Source organism: Podarcis melisellensis, assembly GCF_964234715.1.
Source record: "Podarcis melisellensis genome assembly, chromosome: 3".
Taxonomy (NCBI): domain Eukaryota; kingdom Metazoa; phylum Chordata; class Lepidosauria; order Squamata; family Lacertidae; genus Podarcis; species Podarcis melisellensis.
This window is the reverse complement of record NC_138530.1, coordinates 68,857,908-68,884,223: the sequence shown is the minus strand read 5'-3', so window position 1 is coordinate 68,884,223 and position 26,316 is coordinate 68,857,908. Positions and strand designations below refer to the sequence as shown.

Genomic DNA, 26,316 nt, shown 5'->3' with positions numbered 1-26,316 from the left:
GTGGAGACGCTCCTTCAGGTATACTGGACCGAGACTGTAATCTTTTCACATGCCCAACACATATGAAAAAATATTCCCTCCAAAAAGGGATGGATGGGTAAGAGAAAGGGACAAATTGATTTATTCCAAATGTTTTGGAATAAAAGTTCTTTTATTGTTTCAAATGTAAGAACCATGAAGAAAAAATAAATAAATTTAAAAATGTAAATAGTCTATCTAAACATAGAAAAAGACCACCTGGCCATTTTGTGGATTCCCCACCAATCTCTACAGCCAGTCAGAGTTTATTGAGCTGCTCATCTCTTTTCCTTCTCTTTTTTATTAGCGCATTTGCTATACTACAAGCAGTACACAGTATTGCTAAATGAAATGTTTCCTACTCACTCTGGAGGTATTCGAGCAGACTTCCATGTCTCATCAGTTCTGTAATAATATAAATTGGATCCTCTAAAGTGCAAACAGCATAGAGCTGTATGAGCTTTGGGTGTCTCAGATTCTTCATTATCTGTGCTTCCCTGAGGAAGTCTTTTGGATCCATTGAACCTGAAATGAGAACAGCAACAAAAGAAAATTAGCCCCTGTTATTAAGGGCCATCCTTGTCTGCCCCGCAGTCTTGTGTAAATGACGAGTGCTGCTGCCTTTCGCTTTGCAAAGTACGATGTACATCAGTGCAAATTCAAGTAAGGAATTCATGCAAGTGAAATGACAAAGGAGAACACAGGTTCTGTAATTTTCCCTGGCTTTAATACAAAAATAATAACTCTAATAACTGTAGATAGCGGGTTATTTTGCCCATCATAAAGGCTATTGGTCATTTTATGACTGAAATGGTAGTCACAATGTTTTATTGGTTTAACTGCTGCTCCCGGATACTAGAAATGTAACCATGATTAGAAACAGTGCAATAATTTCCAACATCTTAAGTTGCCTGCATCAGATCAATCCCTCTAGGTACAAACCCAAGCAATAATGATTCGCTTCTTCCAAGCTACATTGTTGAAGCTCATTATACCTTGGAATAGAGCATGTTTATTACTTAGAATTATTGACCTTATCAGCAAAGGGGCAAAACACAACGTTCTGATGCACCTATCATGCAGTAAACTTGCCAGACAGACTTAAGACTTGAAAAGGACTTATAAAAGTAGTGCAGCTATAGAAGGGAAAATGCAATACTATACTAAACTCAATGCTGGCAGGCAACAGAAAATAAAAATGCCAATAATGCAACACAATAAATTCATGCAAATTTATGTTGCAACCACACTCAGAAAATTGTACAGTGGTACCTCGGGTAAAGAACTTAATTTGTTCTGGAGCGGAGGTCCATTCTTAACCTGAAACTGTTCTTAACCTGAGGTACCACTTTAGCTAATGGGGCCTCCCGCTGCTGCCGTGCCGCCACCCTGCAATTTCTGTTCTCATCCTGAAGCAAAGTTCTTAACCCAAGGTACTATTTCTGGGTTAGCAGAACCTGAAGCGTCCGTAACCCGAGATACCACTGTACACTTCTTGTCCCCACCCCTCAAAAAGAATACTGTAAAGTAGAAAAAGGCAACCAAAATGATCTGGGGCTAGAAAAATGCCATTATGGGGGAAGGCTGTAACATTTGGGGCTTTACAGCTCAGTAGGAAAGGTGATTAAGGGAGGGGACAAGATGGAGGTATATAAAATGATGGTAAAGTGTGGAGAAGGTTGGTAGGGAGAAATTGTTTCCTCCCTTCTGCATCATACTAGAGCTTGGGATCAACCAATAAAAGTGAACAGAGATTCAGCACAGACAAAAGGAATTAGTTCTTCACACAGCACAGTTAATTAAACTGGGAAATTTGCTACACAATGCAGTGAGCACCAATCACTTGGACAGCTTTAAAGGGGGATTAAACAGATATGTACAGATATTCATGGCAACTAGTTGTGATGGCACCACTGGCTCCAGTGTCAGAGGCAGTCTAAATACCAGTTAATGGGTAACACAAGAAGGAGAGTGTTGTTTGGTCATGTCTCTAGCTAAATATCCATTGGACAGTCAGTATGGAATGCAGCCTACTCTCGCAAGGCATTATTTTGTCTGAAACCCACCCACCCCTTTCTTACAAGAGCTTCTGGAAAATTAAAGGGCTCCTGGAAAATATTCAACAGCAATTGCATCCAGCAGCAGAGCTGGTGCCAACGTACATATAAATAGCTGTTACAACATGATGGGTGAGCCTGTCTTACAAATGCATCTGGCAGCATTTTTTTTGGGGGGGGGGAATACAAACCCAACATGGATGTATTAATAAAATATCTTAATGCTTCATGGGACTGCATTGCTTTTATGAAGATTGCTGCCAGTTTAATTAGGAATCTTGTGCCTCTCTCTGTGAGGTTAATTGAAGCCCTTTCTAAAATGTAGAGGCTGCAGACTAATCATTTAGACTTTTAATCCAGCATTTGCAGGATCAAAGATCAATTTTTAACCAATCTTGGGTAGGGAGGATGGTTTGGAGTAAATGCAGTTTTATCTTTTGAAACTCTTTAATTGTACAACATTGCAACCATCAGTGTTCCTAGAAATAATTTCCCTATGCTATCTTTTATTAAATGGATAAATTATTTCCTCTACTACCTCACAATAAATATTTTATTATTACACTTCTATAATAGAACAACACTGTGTACAATAAAGGGCATATATTTCAACAAGTCTTTGACAGGTGCCTTTCTAATCATCTGCCAACATGAAAATAAATTTTAGAAAATGTTTATGATAAGTTTTAAATAAAGTGCTTTAAGTGCTTTAAAGACATGAATTAAAACAAATAGATGTTTTTCTCAGGCCTGTTAATACAATAAATTTTAAAAAGACAACACATGATATACACGGTTTGAACAAATATGTCTGATATTACTTTCAAATTCCCCATGTACCGTATATTGCCAGGAGAATTTAAGTAAATCTTGTCAGTATTCAGGTGATTTTTTTTTTCAAAGGACAGTGGCTATTTGCTTTTCTCTTTAATAAAAACTAAAGTGAAATCCTGTGGCCACTAGCTTCAGTTGCACCATCGCTCTGCCCAAAATGTCATGTCACTAATCACATTTTAGCACTGCAAATAGATCTAAGAGAATTTATGATTGAGAGGAATTGGAAACTATAATAGGCTCCATACAGCCAAATATCCCTCTCTACTTACCATCCAGGCAAACAAGAAGCATTATCAGAGTTCAATGACACACTCCAGCATAAGCAATTCTGGAGGGTGCAAAAGCTGTACCAGTGAAGGGTTTGGTTTGGAGTGAGTGGTTTGGGGAGAGTTGTGGGGGCCACACTGAGAAGTCCACAGGCCTGATATTTCCCACCCCTGCTCTAGGCCAATATAATCATGATGTTGCAGCTATGTGTTGATTGGTTCCTTATTTGCATGGGGAACAACATCAGTGCGCAATGTCATGATTGATGGGTGGCGTGTTTAGGGATGCCACTAGAAATGGCTACATTAGCATTTGTTTTTCCATTTCCACCTTTTTTGGAATGTTTTTTATTAGGTTTTCGATAATAAGTAACTACATAAGTAGAAGGTGTTGTCTGTTGAATAGGGAATGCAGATACAATTGCACAACACTATTATACTGCATTCCTAAAATCATTATCTGTTGACACTGATGCTATGTAAGTGCAAATGATCACAGCTGCCTTATACCAGTATTAGTCCTAGTAAATGCCACATGGTGGTTGCAAGCTTCTCTCATTTATCCTTATGTGTGGTATATTGTTACTTGTAACTGGGAAAGTGGCTTGCTTTATGCTATTCAGTGCATGGCTAAATAACTGGCAAAACTGAAAATTGCCACCAATGAAGCAACTAGATTCCCCAAACGTATGATTATCAAATAGGTGAAAAGACCTCAAATGAGCCCTCGCCCCACCAGGTTCAGAGAAATCCCCTAAAATAAAATAAAAAAGGATTGTAGTGGATATTTTTTCCAGATGACATATTGCATCACAAGTTTTAAACCTAAGTTTAAAAAGGCACTCACAACACAAGGCAAGAAGGAAAAATTGTTGCTTGGATAGAGAACTGAAAAAGCCCCTCTGGCTTTGCAAAAGCTCATGCACATATCTAAGAAGGCACTTCAGACTGATATCCTTGTACATAAGAGCTTTTAAAAGAATGGAGGAAATAGACTGATGGAAATTAATCTTAACAGTAAATAGCTGCGATTCTGGGTGCATTTTCAAGAACATAAAGAAAAAGAACCATTATATGCTTTAAAATAATATCTGCCATGAGCAGAAGATGAACCAGTTTTATTTTCATCATCTACTCCCACAGTAAATCTATTTGTCCTTCGTTCTTGATTGCATAAGATCTTTTGCACCAAAAACAAAATAAAAATTGCTAGGAGAATAATCAAATTCAATGTTTGAATGAGAAGGAAAGGCAGTATACACAATGAAGGCTACAAATAGCATTTTCAGTTTCTTTGTCAGTGCTCTCAACCATCCATAGGTAAAGGTTAAGGTACCCCTGCCCGTACGGGCCAGTCTTGCCAGACTCTGGGGTTGTGCGCCCATCTCACTCAAGAGGCCAGGGGCCAGCGCTGTCCGCAGACACTTCCGGGTCACGTGGCCAGCTGCTCTGGCGAGCCAGAGCTGCACACGGAAACGCCGTTTACCTTCCCGCTAGAAAGCAGTCCCTATTTATCTACTTGCACCCGAGGGTGCTTTCGAACTGCTAGGTTGGCAGGCGCTGGGACCGAGCAACGGGAGCGCACCTTTTGATCGGCAAGCCCTAGGCACTGAGGCTTTTACCCACAGTGCCACCCGCGTCCCATCCATACATTGAAGTAAATCTTGCTGAAATCAATACTATATTTAGATTTTATGCAGATTTTGAGGGTGAAATAGTCAGAGGTGTTCTTCGACATACCTGGTTTTAGTGTCTTAATTGCCACCGGTGTGGTATTGTTCCATAATCCTTCCCAGACCTCGCCAAACTGGCCAGAACCTAGTCTTTTTAAGAGCTGTAAGGAATTTCGGTCTATCTCCCACTGATCCACAGTTTGGTATGACAAATCATAGGTTGCTGGAACTTCTGTCTGCATAGGATTAAAAATGGCACACATAAATTATGTGCTTTTCTTTTTAAAAAAAACCCAAAACAACTGCATCTATGCAAGTATACCGATTTAAGAGGGTATCTGCTAAACAGAATGCGGGACGCAGTAAACCAAAGAGAACTTCCACAAGCAGCCAGGTGCTTTTTTATATGACACTTCCTCCTGTGAAAACAGGAAGGTCCGGTCTTAATGATGAAGCAGAGGGAAACTATTGCTTTGGACAGCAGACCCTAAAGGCCAGAGCTACTTCCATTTTCCATGTTATTTTTATTTTTTTAAAAACAGGGAAGCATCATTTTGACACTTTCAAAGATATCAAGAGCTGGTACCTTTTCCTGGTTCCACAATGGTCCCCTGTGAACTGGCAGTGTGAACTGGCAGAAACAGGCAGTGACGGATGGACTGTCACTGTTTACCGTTGGGTTCTTCACATTACCACAGAAGCCACGGCACCATCCCTCCTCCTGTGCCACCACACTGGTGATACGCCAGTACTGGCCCATTTTCTGAGGACTTATGTTATTGTAGGGAGTGGCACAGACCTGCACACTCTGGGAGCTTTTTACATTACATGTTGACAGGAAACGGTAGGGTCCATTCTGCTGTGTCCCCCATTCCCCGATATAATGTATGGATCCAAATGCATAGCTGTCCCATCAAAAATAAAAAAGGTCAACTTGTGTAGCAGAATCAATACAGTCCATAGAAATCAAGGGGTACTTGCCCAAGTTACAGTTACAAAACCTTTATTATTAATTAACACTGTTTGAAAATTAACATTATTTGAAAATGTTTCTTTCACTTACATGCAATCTGTACTGCTTTCAGGAGATAGGACCTTTTTTCAAGGATAAGCAAAAGCTGTGCAATCATAGGCAACACTGTATGACTTATTTCTTTACTTTTTAAAAATATATTTTAATTCTGCTTTTAGGATCTCCTCACAAAGCAGCCAGCAGAGCATAGAGCAACAATGCAAAGTGCAATTTTTCAACTTTCAGTTATAAAACAGCCCCAAACCTTAACATCTGCCAACACATGAAAGCTACAATCTGCCCAGCACAGCTGTTAGACACAGTATAAACAGCATAAAACAACATTGCCACATTAGCAGCCCACTTAAAACTGCTCCATAACAGTGGCAGAGAACAGATGTCCTTCAGATGCTGCTTGAAAATCTGGTGGGTGCAGAGAGGCTTGCCTGATCTCGCTTAGAAGCCAATTCACAGTTGTGGGGCCACTGCCAAGGAAGCCCTTTACCCACCAAATTGATGGCTCTCATAGATGGGCACATAGCAGAGTCTCTGATGTGAATCAGAGTTGTGTTGGGTTTTTTTGTTTTGTTTTTTTTTGTCTCAGGGGGGCTTGCTTTTGGTTGTGGTCTCTTCAACTTTGTAGACAGATTGGAATGGGTTCAGAGGAGGACAATGTTGATACTTCTTTTAAAATATGAAAGATTATTATAAGAGATAGAGAGAACTAGGCAAGCTTTTAGAATAACAAAATATTGCCTGTAGGAATCTGATGGGGTTCTGAGTTCTTGTTTTTCAGTCAGTACTTATAGACCACTAGAGTTATGAGGGTGGCGATTCCATCTCAATATGGGTTTATACTGTGACTTCATAAGTAACATGCTGGCATGTGCTCCCCCAGGCCACACAATTATTTCTCAAACATTGCATGGCTCTCTTGTTTTCATTATCATTGATATGCCATCCCATATCACGGTGCAGTTATGCATGATTTCTTAAACTATTATCATGGCTGGAAAGAGGGTTAAGTACTTATCAAATCAATCATCAAAAGTTCACTCCATTTTGAAAGGAAAATGTTCTGAGTTAGCTCTACCTTTACACATGGCCTCCCAAGCTTTACGCACAGCCCGTCGCTGGAACGACTGTAGTATCTGACAAAAGCATTCAAGGTTGGGAAAGTTTTCCTTTTTGTCACAAAAAAGCCGCCATTGTCCAGACGTCGGATTCGGTAGTGCTTCACAACCTTCCCATCCCGTACTAGAAAAATAAAAATGAAGGAACAAGTCAGGATGTTGAGCCATTTAGTTCAGTGTTGTCTACTCTGACTGGCAGATGCTCTCCAGCATCCAGGCAGGGAACTTTTCCCAACTCCACCCACAGGTGCCAGAGATGGAACCTGAAGTCTTCTGCAAGCAAAGCAGATCCCCTTCCACTGAGCTACAACCCTTCCCCTAAGGAAGGCATTGTGAATAGCCTAAGACTTGCATAAAAACAACACACATCATAATATAATATAGTCAAGGATCCAGCCAGGAAACTTGCCTCCTAAATGAGTCTCCAGTGACCCAGTCTTATAAGCTTTTGCCCTGAATGGTGTATTAATGGTGTATTTTGTAATGACAGGGGAATAATAATAATAATAATAATAATAATAATAATAATAATAATAATAATAATAATACACATATATTTCTAGTGGATGCAACTGGGAACCCCCCGCCAAAGTTAAACTCTGTTTCAAAGGTTTGTTTTCCCTCTGCCAGGCATGGGCTGCCTCAGTTGGAAATAGCCATGCTCTTGAATGAAGCTTGAAATAAGGATAACTTACCCCAGAATAAAATTACATTGACTTCTTATAATTTTGCTTGCTCTGTAAGACCTTTATATCCCTATTTATTTACCATTAGGTATTACTTGCATATGGTACCATATGGTGCCTTAATAAAATAGTACAAAATATTTTATATGCATACTAATCTCGGAGACACACAGGTGTATATTCTTGTCTGATGAGGAAAATGTCATGATTCTGTCATTATAGAATGGCAAGCTGACCATTACTGCACATTATACTTCCAATAGGAGTTATTTTTAGACACCTCTGGGGTACAGTAGCCCTATTTATAACCCAAAGAGGACTCATAGATTTAAATATTAAATCAATTTTTAAAAAATCTTTATGCGTTGTGGCTTTATGCTCACCCAAGCTCCCAAATGCCAGGAGGTCATAGCTGTTAAGGGCCATGCACCATTTGGGCAATGTGCATAATGTATGGCATCAAATGCCATGTTTAGTTCCAACTTCATCGTAACCTCGGACCTCGATGACTGCCAGTAGAGGAGTGGCAGGTGTGTACAAACTATATCTGTGAAGCACATTCAAAGAATTCTGGGCACTGTGGTTTGTGAAGGATTGCTGGGAATTTTCATTCTATGAGGCATAAACTACATTGCCCAGAATTCACTGAGAGACAAAATGGGCTTCAAATGTATCTTAAAGGTACAAGGTGTACACATAGATGGAGTCTATGTGATTGGAGCTCTCATTCCACATTACATGTGCCCAACTGGCAGCCTATACTATTTGCATATAGTTGGCAGGCATCTTTAGGGGTCTTCATGTAAACTGAGTTTCTAACCACCAGCAATTGTATATTAAATGAATATTTAGCCCTATCTTCCTTAAGCAGTCAAGCTTTATCAAGCTTGCAGTTATTTCAAATTACCATTAGAGGGTGTATAGGTGTCATACGGAGTATATTATTTTAGATTATCCCCCAAGTCTTTAGTCATGCACTGAATTCATATGCTTTTATGGTACTATTATACAGAGAATCTGAATGAAGATCAAATTTGAAGGTTACGTATGTTAGGGGTCTTTTTCCATATGCATGGTGGGGCTAGAGGGTGCATGAGGAGAAGTGGAAGAACAGATGGGAGTCATTCTGCATAGGCCTCACCCTCAACTGTTACCTGCAGTTGAGGATAAGATGGCAGCTTCACCTTTCCATCTACTGAAGTCGACTAGACTAGCATTAAAACATATTTCAATTCTGGCAACAGGAGCGTGTCTTCTACCACATCTGAGTCCACAAACTAACTGTAGGGGTTCAGGACAGACCACCTGACACACACAGCTCTGCCCTAGGACATAGTCAGGTAGCTGCTGCTGCGATTCCCCAACATCTGCTGCCTGAGGGGGTCATCTCATTCTGCCTATTGGTAGGGCTGGTCCTGATTCTGCTACTGAATTATATCTACTTTCAGACACCACCACAGTCGGCAAACTGAGGAACCACTGTTGCTACTTTATGGCAAGTGTGATATTAAGGGGAGATGTAAAGACTACCAATAAAAATGTATCATTCACTGAGTTTGTTAATTTTGGATCAGAATTTTTGCTCCTTCCCCCAACTTCAGAGTATCAAACTCAGAGTATGATGGATTGAAATAAGTTTCAAATGGTAGTCTAGTCGATTTCAGTATATGGAAGATAATAAATAATAATAATAATAATAATAATAATAATAATAATAATAATAATACCATACCCATCTGGATGGGTTTCCCCAGCCACTCTGGGCGGCTTACAGCACATTAAAAAAGTAAAACATTAGACATTAAAAAATTCCCGATGGAAAGCTGAAGCTGAAGCTGCCATCTTATCCTCAACTGCAGGTACCAAAATGTTTTGGATGAGCCCTATGCAGTGGCGCTTACTTAAGAGCAGGTAAGTAGAGGCTGGCACTGTTAGTTCACATATTCAATTATAAGCAAACCTCTCCCCACCCCCCAATTTAAAATACTTTTAAAAAGTTATTAAGTTCTAGGAGTTATTGCCAGTTCATGTACCTTTGTGAAAGAAATAATCATGAACAAACCCAGGAGAAATTAGGTCAAGACACTCTCTCTCTCTCTCTCTCTCTCTCTCTCGTGTGTGTGTCTATATGTATATGTATATGTGTGTATACACACACACACCAGGAGAAAGAAGAAAGAGAAAATAGTAATCATACCTGAAAGGGAGAATTCACCCGTTAGGCTTTCGCTGTTTCTGATCAGGAAAGCTCCATCCTGATTTTCAGGATACAGCAGCCGTTTCTCAGCATCCACTCGTTTAATACCACCAAAAAACCACCTAAAACAGAAAGAAAGCCATAGAACTAGTTAATGGCCAAAGTTATGTTTGTGTTGGGCACTTGAAGAGCAGCTGGAAACAAAACGAATGGCATTATTGAATGGATGCAAAGGTTACTCTTTATGCATTTGTTTTTTATCCTGCCCTTCTTCATAAGAGGAGCCCAGAGTACCTTTATAATAGAAAACAACCATTGCAATAAAAACAATACTTAAAATGACCAATTTAGAATCTGTTAACAAAGCTCATCAGTAACAAGCCCCATTAATAAATTTAGAGAGGGATTTTAGAGTTCAAGGATACTAAAGTTATGAAGCTGCTATTAACCATAAATGTAACTGAGGAATGCTGGGTAATGCATTAATTTTCATCAATAGTGGTCAGCAGGGTGATGACACTTTGCCTGACTCCCATCACCAGTGTCACTACATATTACTTAGAGGGATAGGGGCAAGGCCAGCGTGGTGAAAACACAGTGGCAGAGCCAATGCCACAGTCCCAGTGGTCCATTTCCCCATGGGCAAGTTAAGCTTTAGTGACATCAGTGATGGGAGATCAGGTAAAATGGATACAGTTTTAATTCTATTAATGTTTCAGTGTTTTTAATGATTGCTTTTTCTATGTTTTTAGAGATTCTTGTTTTTATCTGTAAGGTGCCTTGAGTTATTATTATTTAGCAGCAGCAGCAGCAGAAAAAGGCTACTGCCTCACTGCTGATTTTCATCTGGGTATGTGGTAGTTGATTTAAAGGATTTACAAAGTAGCACAACCAAACAAATCACAAAACAGATTAAAACAAAGTTTGACTACATTTTTAGACAGTACAATATATTGCTATTGACCTAAGAACAATATTGACCTAAGAACAAAGCTTTACTCCAAATCATATACCTAATCACTCTTATATAATATTTCTTTTTATTTCTTTAGTCAATAATATGTAATTCAATAATATGTAAGGAATAAGTAATCTATCACTCTTGATAAATGGTACACAATTTAAGGTATGAATAGTAAAGGTGAGAAGAAGCAATTTGTGGTTAACTATACAAAATGTTAAAAGAGAGAAAATGTAAGTGGCTGGGAGACATTAAATTTTACATATTCACTTCATGGCCTTACATACACACACACCATTACTCAAGTTTCTCTCTCTCTCTCTCTCTCTCTCTCTCACACACACACACACACACACACACACACACTTGAGAAGGTTTAGAAGTTCCTCCATCTTTCACCTATTTCAGAGCACAGAGAGTGATACAAAGAAAAACAGATTTGTCAGTCCCCAAACAACTTTTGAATTGCTGGTACATCCAGTCCTCACATTGTCTGTTTTGTGATGGAGAGAACCAGCCCAAAGAGAAACAAGCAGGACATAGTGGTGGACCAGGATTGTACCTTATCTGCCTCTTTCTTTGCTAATGGGACAGATGACTATTAGTGTATGGCCTAAGTAAGGGAGAAAGGCCATACCCCCAAATGGTATTGGGGTCACCTCAATCTCTGCTGAGTGATAGCAAAATTGGAACTTAACCAGGGTTTGTGTTCTTTTAAAATGAGGCCCAGTGGAGACTAGTGTCTTTAAAAAATTTGATTTATTCTACACGTTTACAACCTGAGTTTAGCAGGAGGGAGTGCCAAACATTACACCCCAACATTTTTCCACCCTGTCATCCTGCAACTGCCTCCTCCATGCCGGCATGGCTGATGGTTCCTATTATCAAACAAACCAAGCCATTAAGCATTTTTTATGTCTTCAGCCCCCCCCCCCATCCTCTAGGAATTGACGGATTAGCCTTTTTCTGATCCATGCCAGTTTCACATAGGTTCTTTCATAGGGCCATTCTGTCTAGACAGGGTTAGGGCAGTGCAGCAGTGAGGTTGGGACTGTGCAGGTTAGGAATGGCTGGGAATTTGAACAGAAACTAGAGTACCAATTGTCGATGTTTGCCGATTTGTCCCACGTCTATAACGGAAATCAGTCCAGTGAATACAATTAATATACACTGTTGCTGCTTTCAGTCTGCAAACAATGTGCAATTAGCGCCCTTTCCCCCATTTGCCTTGTGTTTCCATGGAGTTGAAATGAATGGTGTGAAATGTGCCCAGGGCGGCTGTCTACCAGCTCCATCTGGTGCGCAGGCTGAGACCCTACCTGCCCGCGGACTGTCTCGCCAGAGTGGTGCATCTCTCGCTTGGACTACTGCAATGCACTCTACGTGGAGCTACCTTTGAAGGTGACCTGGAAACTGCAATTAATCCAGAATGTGGCAGCTAGACTGGTGACTGGGAGTGGCCGCCGGAACCATATAGCACCAGTCCTGAGAGATCTGCATTGGCTCCCAGTATGTTTCCAAACACAACTCAAAGTGTTGGTGCTGACCTTTAAAGCCCTAAACGGCCTCGGTCCAGTATACCTGAAGGAGCGTCTCCACCCCCATCGTTCAGCCCGGACACTGAGGTCCAGCACCGAGGCCTTCTGGCGGTTCCCTTATTGCAAGAAGTGAGGTTACAGGGAGCCAGACAGAGGGCCTTCTCAGTAGTGGTGCCTGCCCTGTGGAACACCCTCCCATGAGAAGTCAAGGAAATAAACAGCTATCCTATTTTTAAAAGACATCTTAAGGCAGCCCTGTTTAGGGATGTTTTTCATATTTAATGCTGTATTGTTTTTAACACTCTATTGGGAGCCGCCCAGAGTGGCTGGGGAAACTCAGCCACATGGGCAGGGTATAAAGAATAAATTATTATTATATTATTATTATAATGCAGTAATTGATTACATAGTTAAATATAGAAAAGTCTGCCACAAAAGACAGTGAGGTGAATTACATTGTTGTTGTTTTTGTTGGAAGCCAAACTGGAATGGAAACAGTGCTGTGTGTGATAAATACAGGTCAGAATGGAAACCAGTGCCCTCTTACACCCCGGTAAAGTTGCAGCAGCAAAGCCAATCCAACATTCCCTGCACAGCTCCAGCTTCGCTGCCACCTTGCCCTTCCTCAGATACATCCAGGCAAGCTGCAGCAACATCAGCACACCCCATACCCAACTAAAGTATTGTCCTTGCCAGAAAAAGCACAATCATGGAAAATATGAGTTGTTGCAGCGACTGCACACTTGCTGTATTATGCCAACTGGCCCAATACCAGCAGTAGGTGCCTACTAGAGATCAGGGCATCACAAGTCATGGCGTTATTCTGGCACTGCAGGTGGATAGGCAGGTGAAACTTGTGAGAGTTACCCATGTAAAGGTCAAAAGTTGATTGACAAATTTAGACTATATAGCAGGAAGTAAAGTGGATTCCAAAAGGAAGCCTTTGAAACAACAGTGACTTATTTATTTTAACAAGCATTCGACTATGAGTAACATTTCTAGGAGGAATGAGGAAATAATAACGGGCTCAGTGAAGTCAGAAGAATGTTGGCTTCAGTATAAGGGCATGTCCAGCCTTCTTAGCAAATAGGAAATAGTTTTACATGATTCACTCACAGTTTTCAGCTTCCCACCTCTCATGACATTGATTTATAGATCCAGTTTCTATTAGTACACGCAAAACTATAATCTACAAAACACCTCATTGTTTTCTCCATAATATTGCAGAGATGACAGTCTATAATAGTAATGTCATTTTCACCACCCTTTTAAGAGAAATGGAGCAGGGAAGATGAAAGAGGTGCTAGAATAAAGAAGTGCTAGAGTTCTCATTGCAGTGGACAGATCCCTATCTGCCTATGACATCCAGAGAGCAGGACTATCAGTGTGTTCTTAGAAACTGCTTCATACAACTGGTACCTACAGGTACCGAGCAACTAAAGAGTATCTATTTTTCCAATGAGAATGCGAGGGTAACAAGTCAATACATCAAACAGGATGCTGTAATGTGATGATCCAGGATGATATGAGGGCACGAAAACTATGACTATGTACACATTTATCAACTTGATGATAATGTTCAGGCTGGACACTGAGGTCCAGCGCCAAGGGCCTTCTGGCGGTTCCCTCACTGCAAGAAGTGAGGTTACAGGAAACCAGGCAGAGGGCCTTCTCAGTAGTGGAACTCACCCTGTGGAACGCCCTCCCGTCAGATGTCAAGGAAATAAACAACTATCTGACTTTTAGAAGATATCTGAAGGCAGCCTTGTTTAGGGAAGTTTTTAATGTTTGATGTTTTATTTTTGATGTTTTTGTTATTATTAATAATATTCTGTTAGGAGCTGCCCAGAGTGGCTGGGGAAACACAGCCAGATGGGCGGGATATAAAGAATAAATTAGTAGTACAGTGGTACCTCGGGTTACATATGCTTCAGGTTACAGACTCCGCTAACCCAGAAATAGTGCTTCAGGTTAAGAACTTTGCTTCAGGATGAGAACAGAAATTGTGCTCCGGCGGCGTGGCAGCAGCAGGAGGCCCCATTAGCTAAAGTGGTGCTTCAGGTTAAGAACAGTTTCAGGTTAAGTACAGACCTCTGGAACGAATTAAGTACTTAAACCGAGGTACCACTGTACTATAAGAAGTAGAAGGAGTAGTAGTAGAAGTATTGCTAATTTCCCCCTGTAGAGTTTCAAGTGGCTTTCATTTGTCACTGTACACACGAAAGAGGAGGTTGGGATGCACATTTTGGTGTGCTGTGCCTGATAAAGCATTTTTCTGGGGGGCTGCAATCTTGTGTGGTTCACGTGACTCATATGGGAGTGTGAACCTGAAGGATGGCGTCCCAGATTTGCATCCCATTTTAAAGGAATGAAGATGAAACTGTCTAGCCCTTCACAGGGTCAATGGCATCCCTACATAAATGCATCCCAAATGTAAATGAAAATTATGATCGCCAAAAACATAATCGCAATGCAGAGAAGGAGAAGGGAGTTGTTGGTATTGGAATTCAGTTTCGAAGGGCTTGACGCATATTTGGAGAAGGCGCAAACAGGAATCTAAAGCTACTATCTTAACTGCATTTATAACAGAGCCATTGTTTGCCTAGCACAGGGAACATTTTTGTCAGCTAATGGTAGGGTTGCCTTCACACAGATAAAATGTAATTGCATGGCTAAAATTGGATCACCAAAGCGTACACAAAGTAAAAAAAAAGTGGGGAGGGGGAGTTTTCATTACAGCTTTTCTTTTATCTTCTAATACCAGGAAAAGAGATCATTTATAAGTCAAGTGGCTGAAATGGAGGCAGAGAGAGACGGAGAGAGGCCCTTTGTATATCAAAGCTTAGAAGCTGGCACACCAGTCAAAACTCTTTGAACAGGAATCCAGCAATCAAGAACTGCTTGTGGTGTTATGGCTTTTGTTTTGTTTTTAGTTGAGTGTATTGTTCTGCCTCACATCGCAGCTCTTTCTTGATTGTTTCAGCTGAATATTTAACTGGTGACTACATACAAACAGGGTGGTTTGCCTTTTTAATGGGAAGCTGCAGTAATTAAAATGTGACTGGATATCTGGGAACCAGCAGTATTTTTTATGTTGTATGCTTAGTGGCTGCTAGCAGAAGGGACACAGGCCAAAGATGTCTACACTTACTCATTGCTCTATCTAGGGCACCTCATCACTGGCATCATATATAGCAGGACTCCAAATGGAAGAACTTGCCTCCACAGTTTTACAGGGTGATGTAGCACAGGGCTTTTAGTGCTGCCACTTCAAATGGCTGTATCCTCAACTCAAACCTAAGAGAAAGTGAAACTGATACACAAATGGCATTATAGCCCCCCCCCACTTGCATTGATCAATAATCTTCTGTCCTCAACTTGTTGGAGGGGCTGCAGGATAGTTGGAAAATTATTTCATCCATCGTGGGAATGTCCCAAAGTGAAATAATTTTCAGATAAGATCCTTAGATTATTGTCTCGACCGCCATCATTCCTGATATCGCACTGTTGTTGTTAAACATAGCCGAGTGAATAGTCAGTTCCTGGGTAGAGAAGTGGTCCAAGGCAGGACATTAAACCCAAACCTTCACACCAACCCATATCCAAGAGTTCATTTTGACTAGATTCATGGACTGAGTTCAAGAGTCCAGGGTGGAAATGAAAAATGGATTCTCCAGAATCCCTAGATTTGATTGTTCCTCATTTTAGGGAGGATTCCATATGCAGGTAATTAGGAAAAACATTTTTTAAATGTGAACACATTTATGGAATGACATTGTAATCCTTCCCCTTTTTTCTTATCTTATACCATTAATTGTGCCAATATACCTTTGCACTATCCTAACTTATCACCTCTATTGCAGGTAATTTACGCCCTTCCATTTCATTGTGAACTTTGTTCATCTATTTCCTGTAGCGTCATCACTGATTAAAAAAAAGCATGTACCATAGGAATCAGTCCTAAGTCTGATTTAAGCAAAACGTTAAAAAAAACCCACTAAGCAATGCCACTTGATTTTTTTCAGAAATTTTATGAAAACTTCTGCCATTTAGTATTACCAGAGGAAAGACAAAAGCCTGAAGTAGGGACCCACTAAAGAAGAGGTGTGTTTTTTTAAGTACGCAAACAGATCACACACTATTTTGATCACTTAATCCTCATAATCAAAACCCATTTTTGATCTGCAGAAAACCAGTCCTTCAAGTTTTCAGAGACAGCTATGTTGGCCTGCATAATTTATTATTCTTTGTACATAATCCAGTTGATGTGTAAGGTTATGAATCATGCTTCTTGGTCCAATCCATGCAGCTGAATAACCTAATTATTGTAACAACAAATAAGAGGTATCTGTGCATTTAAAGTATGACATCTAGAGACTATTAATCACTACCACCCACTTAAGCTTCTTAATAAAGGAGAGTTATTTCTGGTCGCAGTGTAGGTGAAGACAGAAAACAGAAGGAAGAGTATGGGAAGGGAAACGGAGAGCATATCCACAAAGAGGCAATGCTAGTCATTGAGAAAAGCAGTGGCTTCAATATTTCCGTATTTCATCTCACTTTTTCCATCTGAAAAAAATATTTCCCCTTAAAATACCAGTTCAAGCCTGGGGCTAGAATGTAGAACAGAGATCTGAGGAAACAGGTTCTATCTTGGAAAGCAGTGGTGGGCAACAGGGTGTTTTTGGAGATACTTTTCTCTTTCAAGTACCTCATAGAGTGTTGGAAAGCTTAAGCCAGAGGTCCTGGGGCAACTTTTTCTTTCAGAGGGCCACGTCATGGGCACATCAGTGCTCACCCATTGCCAGTTACACAGAGATCCTCGTTCATAGCTTTACTCCAATCTTTACTCCAAATGGTACATGCTTTGAAGCTTGAATTCCTTCACAAAAGTTACCCAGCATATCACATTATATCAACCTGAATTCATAAGTTATCCTTTTCTTCAGACAATCACTTTTTGAATGCCCTGCTTGCAATCGTTGGCATAATCAGGTTTAACATATTGCCTTCTTTCAAAGAGTAATTTCTTGTGCAATTTCATCTGATTTAAAAGCTCTCATGCTACAATGGGAATAAGCGCCATGAAACTCATTCAGACTTACTTCTGAGTAGACATACATAGGATTGTGTTATCATGCTCCTAAAGTCAATATGCAGCTGATTTCTTTTTATTTCTTTAAATCCTTGTTTACAAGGCAGGGCAAAGTACATTTGGATATATGACAGATATTGCCTCCAGTTGAAGATAGGAGCTGACATTTATTGCTACTAAATTATACAAATGTCACTCTTTTTTCTTTTCTTTTTGTCATTGCTGTGTAATCTATAGGGACATACATATGCATGATACACATCCATATACCAAAAAAAAATCATCAATATTGATTTATAACAAACTAAATGCATGATTATTGTGAATTGCTGTACGTGCTTTGTTGTACCAATAATCAAGAAACATATGTGAATTTTAATTTAAAATGTTACACTTTTTCTTTATCTTTCAAAACCTGTTCTTTTGTGCACTTTAGTTTTCCATTGTGCAGTGGTGGGAAACTCCCAGTCCATCTAGTGCTTAGCATAGATAATTTTAGCAGCAATTAGCATAACAATCTTCAGTGCCTATCAATTATTTTATATGTCACTGTAATAACAGAAGATCAAGGGGTATTTTACAGTCAAGCAATCTTTTTATTGCCTTGTTAATATTAAACCACAAAGCCTTAGATGTGGAAAATGCCACATTTGGTTAAAAACATTCTTGATTCTCTTTCTGATGTTAGAGCATAGCAGGTCCTTGAACTACCTGTAATTCTTTATAGGTTTCAGACCCGTTTAGTCATAACTAGATCTTAGGTCACATACAATCTAAGAAGTTGACACTGTTTCCAGAAATTCTCATAAACATCAAGATTTAAGACTATCTTACAAATTGGATCCAAGTTTTCCCTATTTTTCACAATCTCTATTTCTCAGTGCAACAACAATATTTGGGGTGGTATTTAACTAAGTTTTACTCAGAGTATATTCCTTGAAATTAATGAACATTACTAAGTTAAGTTCCTTAATTTCTTTGATCTACTGTGAGCAAAACTTATCTGAACATTTTTAATACTTGGTTTTTCTGAAGTCACCAGGAAAAAACACACAAGTCAATTCTTTAAACTGGCACAGTCTTTCTTCTAATTCCCGCATTTAATTTCCTATCTCCAGATATTCAAACTAGAGTGGCCCACACAGGGAATCTTTGAATGACCAGAATATTAGCACGCTTCCATGGAAAGAAGCACTTGACGTACACTGTTGACACACAGCTGTAAAGGATTTATTTGCAGGACAGTGAAAACAAGTTCAGTGCTTATCCAGTCTAAACATTTTTATATAATGCATACAATTAACACAACAGAATTTCACTCACTTGGAGCAAAGTTGCTTCTTTCCTTGGAACAGCTGTTTCACTCTGCTATCTCTAAATCATGGTGCAACCCCTACCTGGGTTATTTGCATATCCAGCTCCACCACTAAGAGGTTTACTGCTTCCCAAAATAACTCTGCCCTTTCTCCTCTGCTACCCTTATGCCTTGATCTGCCTCCTTTACTTCCTTCAAATCCCTCCTCAAAACTCTCCTTTTCTGTAATGCCGATATTCTGCTGTAAAATATCGTGCCCACACCATACGTTTAAAGCACTCTTATACCACTTTATGAGTCATGATTTCCCCCAAAGAATCTTGGGAACCATAGTTTACCCCTCACAGAGCTAAAATTCCCAGCATCTTTGACAAACTAAATTCCCCAGGATTATTTGGGAGGGAGTATAACATGCTTTAAATGTGCAGTGTGTCTGCACCCTAGATCATTGTGTTACTTACACAGATGTCAACCCCACTGAGATAAATGAGGCTTACTTCCAGGTACATTCTTGTAGGATTTGGCAACCTTAATTCTCAGTGCACATGCCCTGTGCTGCCTTCTCGTTGAGATGTAACATTCAACTGATACTTAAACTCATATTTCAGTGAATGTTGGCTGAAACAGGGAAAGAGGCCTTTATTGAAAAGCAAGCCTGAAGGGATACTATGTTTTTTGTGGCCAGTTTAGAAAACAAAAGTGGGGTTGTTTTCAATCACAGCCCTCCCTCCATGGTTTAGGTTATTAAAATTAACAGTACAGCTGGCTAACATTTGTTGTCCATAATACATTGGCAGAAGGACATTTTCGTGTTTAGGCAAAACAATTGGCACTAAAAGAGCAAGGACAGGTGATCAGTTAGTTTCCATGGTTCCTGTTTGCAGTGCTGAATATAATCGAAAGCAAGGCATAGAAAAGCAACAGAAGCAGAGAGAGCATATTCTCAAAAGTTTAAATTGTGTGACTAGTACTACTCGTTAAAATTAAAACTTGGTGATGTGAGGATAGTTAAGGCAACCATTCCAAATAGTTAATTTATATCATAAAACTACATGTATTGATAGAGCTGGAAACTACTATACTGTAGTTCGAGTCATTAAAAAAGAAAATCATATTGCTCAGAAATAAGCTCTCTAGATGTTTTCATTATAAAGCTGAAAATATTGGCCAAATCATTTTAAGCATTTGCCAAGGAGATACAGAGAAAGAGAACTGGAGAGGAAACAAGCTTACTGGCAGAACAACAAATCTTTCTATATATATATATAGCACCATAGGGTCAAACCTTAAAAACCTAATCAGAATTTCCTTCTGTAAGCTGTCTTTTGCCCGCAAGGGGATGCAGCTCGGAGGAGGTGATATAGATAAGTTGGGTTAGAAAAAAACCTTCAAAGAAAACAGTCACACAAGTGCTATGTGTAGTTTGTGAAAGTCATTTACCGCCTATCAATTGTGTTTTTAAAGCTGCATACCATATGCGAATAAAGTGGTGAGCTCAAAAAATGCAAGGTCCTCTCTCCCACCCAAAAGGTCACCCATAAATGAGCATTTTTTTCCCTAAATAATGAAGTGATCATCAGCCCACACACAAATTGGTATCAAGCATTGCAGGAATACCCAGCAATACATACCTGGTGTGTTTCTGGCAGCACCAAGAACACCCTAGCATGCTACTGAGACCAACAGGATGTTGTCTGCATGAAGAGCACAGTTACCTTAGATGCTCTTTGCCTTTAAAGTTAACAAGCCTATTATATACCCCATGCTCATGTTTAAAGGTATGAATTTAAGAGACTGAAATGTGCTTCATACCTTATACTAGTGATGGGAGTTGGATATTGGGGGACCACAGATTCCCTATCAGCTCCAGCTAAAATAGCCAATAGTATGTGATAACGGGATCTGTATTCCAGCAACATCTGGAGGGCCACAAGTTCCCCGTCCCTGCCTTACATTTTCCCTAAGCTTCTCCTCTAGGAAGGTGTACAGAACTTACATGTAGATCAAGCCTACACAATTTGTGATTCACACGCAACCCCTTTGAGGTCACATTGCACACGAAGGGAGCACTTTGCAAGAATGGACTGGCCTTATGATACACATAGCATGTTGCTAACGCTTCTCTGCCTACATCTCTGGCAAGTCCTCTTGGGTCTCCACTTCAAAATATCCAGCACCAAGTCCCACTCCTTGGTAACAGGTCAGGTGCCTAGTCAGCTCCCCACAGGTAAGCAATGGAAAACTATACTTGCCTCAAAGCATAGCTTCTGCAGCTGTCTCCCATCTCTCCCTGCCTTTGCCATATGTGAGCAATGTGTCTTTTCTAGGCTGTATTGCTCTCTAGCACCCTTCACACCCAGCACTGTGTAGCAGAATCCCCAATTTCCACATGCAGTCAAACCTTCTGTTGGCAAGGCCCAGTACTCCACTCCCAGCCACCACCATTCCTGGCCAAACACTTTTGCCTTGCAGAATTGCCGCTTGGATGCACGGAGTAGAACAAGCTGTCGCAACACACCGAGAGTGACAATAGCACTCAGTGCCAACCAGCTATTATGCCAGATTAAACATTTTGAAAGCCTGTTCATTTTTCCTTTGCAGAACTAAAGAAAAGATCCCTAGCCCACTAATTGCCAACATTCAGCGGTCTACTCACCAGCATCTTTCTGCAGCAGACAAAACTAGCAGATTTATTAGGGTGAAGGGGCCAGAGGCCACTCTGATAAAGTGGTCTCTGGTCCATGGAAGCATGTTTTACTCGCAGCACAATGCTGTGTGTATCTTGTAATTTCCTGTAAATTCAAAGTGCCTTAATTCAAAGATTCTGGATATAGGACTGTTGACTGGGGCTGCAATCCTATGTACCCATTTTCTTGGGAGTAGCCCAATTTCACTGCTTATCCTCTTAGCCCTTAAAATGCCCCACAACTCGGCTGCTGTACAAAGAAAGTGGCAGTTAATTTTTCTAGGTATTTTTTAGTTCCTTATTCAATTTACTAGTTCAGATGACCTTTGTGCCAATTTAATTTGGAGTAGGATTCACCAAAGGTCTGCAGCCTCTATGACATAACTTCTTCCTCTTTTCTCCTGAGCCTGTATCTTAGATTGTAAAGCTGAGAGCTGGGCCCCATGGTAGTTAACTGCTTTTGTGCAGCACCTAATATATTTTACCCAAACGTACGGCAACGTAACATGTGCCCAAACAGAGAACAGACATGTGTCAGTGCCATGGCACCACATCTGCTTGCTATTCCATGGAGTATTTCCCCCAAAGCCACTTTCCGTACATACCTCTGAGTTCCACTGCAAATGTAAGTTGAATTAAGGAAGCTACTGCAGCATTTATTTTTCATGTAAATATAAATCACACACTGTCTTTGGTGTAATGTAAACAAGCTGCAATAAAGCTACAATTAAATCTCTCCAGTGTAATAATATACAGTGGTGTGTTTATAGTTTTCTTAACTACAGCAACAATCCTCATATTTTATAGGTCTAAAATAGATAGGCTTAGCTGCTAAGGTTGATAGTTATCATTTTAATTCCTTTAATAGCAACCCTATATTAAGATGAAATTCTTGAATCCGCACACTGATGAGTTCTCCCCAGATGTTTCCGAGTATGCTGACTTATAGAGAATCCTGCACCTGCTCTTGCAATCCGCAGCACAGGGATAGTCAATGGGTTGCCCTCCAGATGTTGTTGGACTACAACTCCCATCATCCCTGAAACACTGGCCATGGTTGTTGGGGGTTGATGGAAGTCAGAGTCCACCATATATTGAGGCTGTCCCTGCTCTAGCACATAAAACCTCTTAAAGTGAACTCCATGTTATTTATGAAGGGTGATACTCAAGAAGTATAGAAGAAGACTATTTTTTGTCAATTTGCTGTTCTCGCTGCACCCACCCCCTTATGCTGTTTCAAACCTCTGGAGATTTTTGGATGGGGATGCAAGTATGGAGGGTGAATATGCAAAATATCACTCCCCTCCCCCTCTTGCCTGCTGACTAGAAGCTTCCACTGGCTCAAAGGGCTTTCTGTCATAAGAAGAACAGCATTGCATACAATCCTATGAACTCCTATCAATTTGCTTGCACCACTTCACAATTCAGCAGTGCTGTGATGGTTTGTAAGTCATGAAAAACCATGGCTTAATATTTTATTATTATTTATTTTAAATAGTGTTATATTTCTTACTGCTAAGAAAATCTTGAAGCAGTTCACAACACGAAAACATCCATTAAAACGATTTCAAAATGCAGCTATCAGAATATCAAGAAATATACGGTTGTAGAATCTAGTATTGATGATCAGGAAACGTCCAAGCAAAGAGATGTGTTTTCAGTAAACATTGGAAGCATGCTACTGTTGATGCTGCCCAAATAATGAGGGTGGGAGAAGCTTCTACAGCACCACCACAGAAAAGGCCCATTTATATGTTTTTGCTAGATGACAATCTGCAGATTGTTGTGTGGCCAACAGGCCTCCTCTGAATATCTTAATCAATCTTACAGAGAGTGAAGGTGGTCCTTCAGGTAAACTGGCCCTGAGTTGCTCGTGACTTTATATGTTAATAAGAAAAGCTTAAGCATTGCTTGGTAGGCAATAGGCTTTCATTATTGTGATGGAAACAAGTCACAGAGAACTTCTGACTCAGACGATTCCGCCGTACTGGTGTGGCCGTGTAGAGATCAAAAGTTTCACTTCTGCTTTTGACAAGTTGCAGTTTAGCAGTGCAACGAAATCCTAAACTGTAGTTATTCTTAACTGGTTAATTGAACAAAACAGCTTTGTATCCCATCATTTGAAGTTGGCTTGTTTCGAATAAACCATAATAAATATTTACTGCAGTTTATCAGGTTTGGATGAAATGACAACCTATGGTTAATTTTTTTAAAAAGGAAGTGAACAGCTCAAATTTCCACCTCACAGTCTTGCCAGAGGCGGATCTGGGAGTATGTAACCCCAAGACTTGTTGCAGCTCATTCCCATCACAATAAATCATGGTTTATTATCACATCTGACCTAGGTCACTATTTTGCTCTGTTGCTTTAATTAAAAGATATTACTAAATTACCACTTTCAGATTGTCATTATTTCACAGGTGGGATGCAACTGCATATTGGCAAAATCAGCTTATACACTTAAAGTGGATTTGGCACTTTTGCTCAACAAACATGCTGCTTTTTTAAAAAAAGGGTTTTGTGGCAATGAATGTGATGGGAAAATGCACTAGGAAGTGTGGGATAACCATTGCTTGATAGGATGTTGCCTGTAATCTCCATGCATACAAATCAGAATGAAGGTTCAACAAACAGGTCATCTGGAAGCAACCTATGTTGTTTTGTTATGTCTATATGACAGAAACTATTCTTACTCCAAATTTCCTTGTTACCTGAAGTTGCTGTCATTCCCCACCCCCGTGCCCCGCAGCTCTCTGTAGCTATTGCTATATGTCAGCTGTATCATGTAACAATATACATTTCAGAACTTACGGTTCAGCTTCAATGCTCTGGTCAGGAGCCACATAGTTGGCAGGGATGTAACCTTGCCGCTTCTGTCCATGCTTAGCAGACCCATTCTCCACGAGCAGCTTCGCAAACCACCAGCTCCCTTGAGATTTATCCAGCACTTCAAGCTTATCTCCAGTTCGGAAGCTCAGATCTTCCTCTGTACGGGCTTGGTAATCAAACAGGGCCACATATTTGCAAGTCTGCTTTGATGGATGAAGAGGCGGTGGGTTTGGGATGTGTATACAGATGGTGTCCGAGGAGTCTGGCGTCACAGTCGGATTGATAGTAGTTGGGTTAGACTTATCCTCAGTCCCACAATTGAAAAGCCAAGGCATATAGGGCTCCAGACAAGCACAATATTTCTGACAGCAGTTCCCCATTCTGTCCCCTTCTTGCTTGTGGCCTGTATTCCTTCAGTCCCCTTCTTCCTACCCTGAAGCGTTCAAGATCCCTTCACACCCATTTTTTCCATTCAGCGTCATTTCAAAAATTGTCCCAGGACTCCTTCCTTTAGTACAAAAGGCAAATGATCTCACTGGAAGCGTCCTCTTCTTTGTTTCTCCCCCTCCAAGTCTTCTTCACCGTAAGAGTTTCCTCCTTGCCTTCCAGCTCCACGATCAGGACTGAAATCTGAGCACTGAAGTGCAATTGTTCATGTCAGGGGAATTTTTTCACTTCCTCTTCTGATCGGTCAGAAAGACCTGAATCCTCACGTTAGGGGCCAAAAAATCTTGTAGCAACAGAACAGGTAAACAGAAACAGCAGAGAGAGCTTCCAGCTGAACTTCCCTATCTTTGCACCTCCTCGTTCCCTTTATTCTCTTTAAATGTACTCTGGCAGTAGGGAGGCTCTGCACACATTGTAGCTCCTGGTAATGAATAACCAACCTAACTTGCCTTGTTGCTTTAATATGCTGAGTTGCTTGTGGACAAACTATTTTTTGTATGCACTTCCTGGTTTGCTCTTTTTCCCTTCTGTCTTGGTCACTCTGTGTGTGTTTCTGTCTCTCAAACACGTACACCACTCTCTCCTTGATGACAGTATCATCTGATGGTCATTTTATTGCACAATGAATTTGCACTTTTTTATTTCATATTCACAAAGAATCCAGAAATCTTTCCCAGGTGGCCAGGCCACATTGCGGAATGCCTTCCCTGCTGAGGTGCACCTACCTCCCTCATTCTTAACATTCAGGAAGAAATTTAAAACATTCCCAATTACTTGGCAATGGGTGGAAGATATCACCCACAGCCACCTTGAAATTATCAGACATGAAGGAATTTGATTATTTTTCAATGCTTTTAGAAATTCTTAATTTTTAAAACTGTTCTGGATGTTTGAAAATTTCTTTTTATAATTTTATTGTTTTAGGTGTTGGCACCCTGGGCTCCTTTGGGAGGAAGGTTGGGATATAAATTTAATTAATAAGTAAAATAAGGGCCCATCTGTGTTGCAACCTCAGAACCAATAATATTAAATAAATACTGTAATAAATAATAAAATGCTGTCATACTTTCTTCATCTTCTTCTTCCTACAGCATTGTTATAAGAATAAGATGGTGCAAGAGCACCATGAAGAAAAAGAGGGATATACATGTTACAAATAATAAAATTCTTTAGATCTGAAGAAAACAAATCTAATTTTTTGAGGACGGAGAGTTTCCACAAAATTCTAGAATATCCAGACCTAACTGCTTGATTTATTTAGCAGTACTTGCAGCTAAGTGGTGATGCATTGGCTTATGTTTTCATTTTAGTCATCTAACTCTGAATTTAAGAACCAGTGATTTGCTGACTGGGGTTAGCAACCCTGAAGGGAAGTGGAGAGTGGTTCACCCAGTCTATCTGCATTTTATACATAACAAATCACTACAGCAAAGCAATATCCTCAATAGTAATTTGGTCACATTTCTCAGATAAACATAGAGTATGCAGTAATGCGTACACAGTCTGCCTCCACTGCCCTCCCACAATGCAGAGCTATCTTGCAGTTTCTTGAGAAACTCGTTTGAT

General features: G+C 40.2%; 1 protein-coding gene across 1 annotated transcript in view; it reads right to left on the bottom strand.

Annotated features, from left to right (window-relative positions):
* The window catches only part of FRK (fyn related Src family tyrosine kinase), a 35,615-nt gene extending 10,385 nt beyond the window's left edge, over positions 1-25,230 (bottom strand). The window contains exons 1-5 of the mRNA XM_081905695.1: positions 24,286-25,230; positions 9,880-10,001; positions 6,957-7,120; positions 4,919-5,087; positions 385-543 (exon numbers count right to left, since the gene is read on the bottom strand). Of these exons, the coding sequence (XP_081761821.1) occupies positions 385-543; positions 4,919-5,087; positions 6,957-7,120; positions 9,880-10,001; positions 24,286-24,683 (1,012 nt within the window). The 5' untranslated portion in view covers positions 24,684-25,230. The remainder of the gene's footprint in view (positions 1-384; positions 544-4,918; positions 5,088-6,956; positions 7,121-9,879; positions 10,002-24,285) is intronic.
* Positions 25,231-26,316: the final 1,086 nt, after the last annotated feature.